The sequence below is a fragment of the Plectropomus leopardus genome, chromosome 6 (genome assembly GCF_008729295.1).
Source record: "Plectropomus leopardus isolate mb chromosome 6, YSFRI_Pleo_2.0, whole genome shotgun sequence".
Classification (NCBI taxonomy): domain Eukaryota; kingdom Metazoa; phylum Chordata; class Actinopteri; order Perciformes; family Serranidae; genus Plectropomus; species Plectropomus leopardus.
Window position 1 is genome coordinate 6,376,586 of NC_056468.1, and position 6,246 is coordinate 6,382,831.

The 6,246-nt window shown below is 37.7% G+C and overlaps 1 protein-coding gene across 1 annotated transcript; it reads left to right on the plus strand.

Annotated features, from left to right (window-relative positions):
* Positions 1–663: 663 nt before the first annotated feature.
* On the plus strand, positions 664–5,392 carry ppp1cc (protein phosphatase 1, catalytic subunit, gamma isozyme). Its single transcript, XM_042487685.1, has 7 exons — positions 664–1,068; positions 1,481–1,612; positions 1,776–2,006; positions 2,748–2,852; positions 3,091–3,314; positions 3,847–3,981; positions 4,723–5,392. Exons 1-7 carry the CDS (start codon positions 1,014–1,016, stop codon positions 4,810–4,812), a joined length of 972 nt encoding a protein of 323 aa, XP_042343619.1. The 5' UTR covers positions 664–1,013; the 3' UTR covers positions 4,813–5,392.
* Positions 5,393–6,246: the final 854 nt, after the last annotated feature.

A 6,246-nucleotide genomic window follows, 5' to 3' on the forward strand; every position in this document is an offset into this window, starting at 1 on the left:
CCAGTGTATGTTTTTACTAATACAACTATGGCCTACTATTAGGACTTACAAAAAATTGAGCTGCTGAATGATTATTTGGTTACTTAACATTTCTTTCTTTTCCTACTTTATCTTTCTCTTTTGTTCTGCAAATAATAACTGTAGACAGGATTTGGGGTATGTGGGTGTATGTATATGCATTTAATTATTAGAGTATAAGTTGAAATTAAAAAGGAAGCTGGCTGATTAAAATTCAGTGACTAAAAGAGAAGGGGTTGGATTAAATACGTTTGTACTTCTCACTGAATGTGTAAAAAAAAAGCCATTATGTATTTAACCATTTCTTTTGCTTTGTTTTTCATTGCCTGTAAATATTTCTGTTTTTGTTTGTCTGCTTGTTTGTATGAACATTTCTCCATTTTCCTTTTTTACATGTTCAAAACAAATCCAAATCCAAAACAAAAACCATACCTAGATTTTTACTTTCAAACCGTTAAATGTACAATAAGAGGGGATCAAAAATTTACTGTGGTTCCTGAAGACTGATGCCCTACTTTATAATCACGTTGATGTGTTTGTATTTTTCTTATTTTTCATGTTCATCTAAGTGAGCGAGAGAGTCTTTCTCCATCCGGTCCGGTGGGAGGCAGCAGAGGAGCAGCTAGCAGCAGCCTCCTTGAAGCAGCTGGCTAGCTGTACAAGGTGCGGCGGAGAAAAACACAGACGGGACACCATCGCTAGCTAACAGCTAGTGCGGTTGACGTTTATTTTTTTTAGTCCCTGTTTCTGAACAAAACCCAACACTGGATGTAGATTTTTTTTTAAACTGCGATGTCCAAGTAGCTTAGTAGTTTTTGACCGTGTCGCCGAGAAGCTAAAGAGTAGCAGGGTCACACCAACACCTTTACCCTCAAGCCGGAAAATCAACCAGCTAACATTAGGAAGCTAATGCCAGGATAGCTAGCGGGCTAGCTTTCACCAGTGTGCTAACGCCAAGACCCAGATTTAACTGAAACGATTTTATTAACGCTGCAATGGCTGATGTTGACAAACTCAACATAGACAGTATCATTCAACGACTTTTAGAAGGTAAGGAAATGCTGGAATATTACCCATAAATCATTAATTTCCTTATGACAAAAGCTAAGAGCAGATACGCTTCTAGCTTTAGCCTGTTTTTCAACATAATGTAAAATAAATAGCCATGTTAGCTAACGTTAGCTAAAGTTATTCGTTATTTTGTAGGGGTAGCCATCGATGTTCCCCTAATTTTTGTTGGGGTTGATGATGCTACTGTACTTGAAGGGCACGAATCGATACTTGGTCCAGTTCACATTGTGTGTCTCACACAGTAACTCTAACATTGCGCATTCCGGCGCGGTGTATGTTCCCCTTTTGTCCCGTACAGCATCAGCGTAGAGATACTGTACCAGGCATTACTTAGGACTGTAGTCAACTACTGTTTTTTTTCTGACCTTTTGTTTATGTTTTCTTGTTGCAGTCAGAGGAGCAAAGCCCGGCAAGAACGTGCAGCTGCAGGAGAATGAGATCCGTGGATTATGCCTGAAGTCCAGGGAGATCTTTCTCAGTCAACCCATTCTGCTGGAGCTGGAGGCCCCTCTCAAGATATGTGGTGAGTCTGTGCATTAAAAAAAACATCAATTAATGTAGTTTTATGATGGTTATTTTTGGTTCCCTTTTCAAATCATCATGGGGACATAACCACTCAAAACTAAATCACATACAATTCACATACTGCTGTGCTGTAGGTGTAATGATGTACTTTTCTCCTGCAGGTGATATCCACGGGCAATACTATGACCTGCTGAGGCTGTTTGAGTATGGAGGCTTCCCTCCAGAAAGCAACTATCTGTTTCTGGGTGACTATGTGGACAGGGGGAAGCAGTCTCTGGAAACCATCTGCCTTCTGCTGGCCTACAAAATCAAATATCCAGAGAACTTCTTCCTGCTGAGGGGAAACCATGAGTGTGCTTCAATCAACAGAATATATGGTTTCTATGACGAGTGTGAGTACCGTACCTCTGTAGCCATTCTTTCCAAATCTATGAGTTTTTCTAAGCATTTTATATTCGGTTCATGTTGTAGTGATGGTTTGAGTTAATTTCTGGTTTTAGTTCTGTGTTTTGGTTGTTGTATGCCACACTGTGTAGCTTCGCTGCACTTTGGTGCACAAAAATGATCTTGGCATTTTAGCCCTTATACAGGGTTTTAGGGTTGATGTCTTTGGAGGTTTGCATATGTGCAGCAGCATAAGCGCTCTTATTAGGGATGCATAATATTAGAATTTTTGCAAATATCCATTATGCAGATCTATAACAACTCATTTTGCCAATAATGAATACCAATGCTGATATATCCCCTTTTTCCCCATATAATTTCAGTGATAATAAAGTCTACTATGTAGTGGAATTAACATCATATTATGCATATTCTTATCGTAATGTCTCACAAGCAGATGCAGAAATGAAATACAATGCTTTTCTATGTATGCAACTTTACCCATTGTGCAAAATAAGAAAAATACTTCCACTTTGGGTTGATGGTCTGTACATTTTCTTTTTTATCAATAATTAAAAAAAAAAAAAATTGGTTTGTGACATCATCAGAAATCATCATGTTGGCTGATTCCGATATTTCATTTTTAAGCCAATACCTGCAGTTACCGATGATTTACCAAAATTATCGTGCATCCCTAGTTCTGTTTGCTATGATATCATGTTAAATTGAAATCCTTTTTTATGTTTTAGGTAAAAGAAGGTACAACATCAAACTCTGGAAGACCTTCACAGATTGTTTTAACTGTCTCCCTATTGCCGCCATTGTCGATGAGAAGATCTTTTGCTGCCATGGAGGTTAGTTTTTTGATTTGAAAAAAAAAACAACAAATTTATTTTAAGTCTTGGAGATGACGTTTTTTTTACACATGCATAATGTCTAAAGTAGTGTACCTTTTGTGTCAGCCACTGTCATTGGTCCTTTAGCAGTGCTTGCTTTGCACTTTGTCAACTGACGTAGGCCGTAGCAATGTGTAATAGGCATTGACCTCAGTATCAGTGTGTTTATTTGTACTTTCGCTGCTGTTCTGTCTAGGACTGTCACCTGACCTTCAGTCCATGGAGCAGATCAGACGCATCATGCGCCCCACTGACGTGCCCGACCAGGGTCTGCTGTGCGATTTGCTTTGGTCTGACCCAGACAAGGATGTTCTGGGCTGGGGGGAGAACGACAGGGGTGTATCGTTTACCTTTGGCTCAGAGGTGGTGGCCAAGTTCCTGCACAAGCATGACCTGGATCTGATCTGCCGTGCCCATCAGGTAATCGCTCTGACCTCTGTCATTCTAAACAGCAGTGTGACGTGTTTGTGTATCAGCAGATCACTGAACATGCTGACTACACGTGATGCGAGGTCTGCAGGACATCACATACTATGCAGAGAACTGGCACAATACTGTATGTCCAAACAGTGTTCCCTAACCTCTTTGGCTTGTTAGCCTTCAGATATAAAGCAATGTCTACTTTTGACCCCTGTTGGTTGGATGTCTAGCGGTTGTGACCAATTTATCTAAAGATTATTTTTACTTGTATAAATGAAAAAAAGAACTGAAGAGGTGGGACCAGAAGAAAATCTGAAAAATACATGATTTTTGTGGCAGGAATGTATGCTTTCTGCTTCCAATCGTGTTTAATCATCTTGTGACCCCTTGTGGGACGTCCTGACTCCTCAGGTTGGGAACCACTGTGCAGAACTCATTAGAACTCACGTTAGACAGACATTCTTCATCAAAAAATGCCAGATTTTCTAAGTTTGTCAATCTGTCTTATCTATTGGTATCATTTCACTTGCAGGTTGTTGAGGACGGCTACGAATTCTTCGCAAAGAGGCAGCTTGTCACTCTGTTCTCAGCACCTAACTATTGCGGAGAGTTCGACAATGCTGGTGCCATGATGAGTGTGGATGAGACACTCATGTGCTCTTTTCAGGTAAAGTGCCTTCGCTTGTACATTGGATATTGTAGGGAAATAGTTCTAGTTAAGTTTAGACCATATCAGTCATTTTCCAACTTTTACACACACAAGTAAAAATAACAAGTAAAAGTAGTGAGTCAATACTTTTTAAGAAGTGACGAGCAAGTTTTGCTCACTGAAAAGCTGTGGGCTGAAGCCTTCGTTTATTGCACTTCCAGTTTTACAGTGCATTTATCGTTTTTGTACTATTCTCATTAGATTTCTACAATGAAAAAGAACGAAACAAGCAAGAAAAAATATGTTGATATTTTATATACCTCAAAGTCAGGGACAAACTAAATTTATATACACAGAAGTAATGATAATGTGGTTTTAAAGATTTGCGCTTCAGTTTGACATACTGTGTAACTGTAAAATGCTGCTCAGATAAACAATGAACCACATGCAAATTGGTTGTTAGTAACTAGTGATTATTGTGTGAGTGCTCCACATTTAAAAGTAACCAATTTACCCTGTAGTTCCAAAAACCTGCTATTTCTAATTGAGTCATTTTTTCAATTAGTCTGTTAGTTTGTTTCTTTGTTTTTTTTAACTTCATCTATTATTAATTGATGTCAATGAATTGAAAATGCAAAAGTCATTAAAATGGTTACAATTGTCCAAATGTTCTTTTAGAATCTGATATTGTGCTGCACCAGTTCTGCACATCTGCAATAGGAAGATCTTTTCATTCAGCATTGTATGTCCCTTTTGTAGATTTTGAAACCAGCTGAGAAAAAGAAGCCCAACGGCAGCCGTCCCGTGACTCCCCCCCGCAACATGGTCACCAAGCAAGCCAAGAAATGAGCCGGGGGACTTATGGCCGGAGTCTCACTCCTCTGTTCTGCTTTCGTCCTCTGCATTTGAAGGATTGTTTATCCTTCATGCTGCCAATACTGAAAAGATATTCACTCCTACCCTATGAAAGCAAAATATTTTGTTGTTTTGTCCACAGGGGTAAATTGATATGTCACCATGATAAACCTCAGGTGTTTTGCACTCCATTTTGCAGCTAGTCTTTGCCACATATGACTGTTCAATCAGGAAAAATGTAACAATACGGCTACTTATGCACAGGAATGCCTTGTTTGAAGCTGTGCACAATTTTTCCAGTTTCTTTAATGTCTCATTTGTCATTTTTCTCACTGTCAGTAATGGGTTATAATAATGGCTATAAAACCAATGGGGGGGGTTGGGGTCACAAATATCTGTTTACTTATGTACAACTTTATTTACAGTTTATTTACGGTCGGTGTCATAGGATGTTGACTTTACACACTGCATCATCACATTTTTAAACAAGTCTTGTGCTAAATTAAACGAATAAAGAAGCACTCTTGTAATGTCTAAATCTTTCTAATAAACTCGAGTGTATTTTAGGGGGAAATTGGTATCCGAGTGTCATTTGTTACTTAAGCTTTTTTTGCTTTCTAAAAACCACAATACAAACTGAAAAGACAGAAAACTGAAATGCATACTGTTGAGCAGGAACTCCTCATGAAGGAAGGGGCTCCTATCAGGAAACCCCCACAAGGTGGAGACAGAATATAGTGTAATATCCATCATGAGCATGGAAATGTTTAAGTTCATCAAAGTATGTAAAATATTGTATATGAAAAGGGACACAAGTATGTGTGAAAAAGAGCAAATTATTGATTTTTTTTAATGGAATTGACTGTTTACCACTATTTTTCTCCACATAGGTTTATGACGTGTACCTCACCTGTCATATTCATTTTTATCTTTTAAAATAAGCTAATTTATCCACAAAACATGCATCTCATTTCGGTGCATTGTTTAATAAATATAAACTTAGCTATCAGGGCGCTATATGGCTGAAAGTCATTATGAAAGAGCAGGGAAGTTGGTTTAGTGTCTGACCATTTTTTCTTTTGAATATGAAATTTTCCAAAAACAAAAAGTTGTCTGTATGATAAACAATTATTAATTTTCTATCTTACATTACCTATAGAATAACATTACATCAAATTTATTTATTTTATTTATTTAACCTTGTCATTTATACAGTATTTGTCAAATTTTCCATGCTTTTTACCATTTTATGTCACTAAATAAGGATGACCAAAAATACCTAGATGGAGTGAAACTAACATAGCTTATTTTGTTTAATATTTAGTAAGAGCATTTGTCTTTCAATATTTTAGGTCTTTAATACTTAAAAATATGCTTAAAGCTGACTGAAATTGATATTTCCTTATAAGGAAACGTGGATTGCGTAAT

What these genes read in the sequence shown, in the direction of transcription:
- ppp1cc (XM_042487685.1), top strand. Translation starts at nt 1,014, where the DNA reads ATGGCTGATGTTGACAAACTCAACATAGACAGTATCATTCAACGACTT. An exon ending in CATTCAACGACTTTTAGAAG is followed by an intron (nt 1,069 to 1,480) that starts GTAAGGAAATGC and finishes TTCTTGTTGCAG; the next exon opens with TCAGAGGAGCAAAGCCCGGC. An exon ending in ATATGGTTTCTATGACGAGT is followed by an intron (nt 2,007 to 2,747) that starts GTGAGTACCGTA and finishes TTTATGTTTTAG; the next exon opens with GTAAAAGAAGGTACAACATC.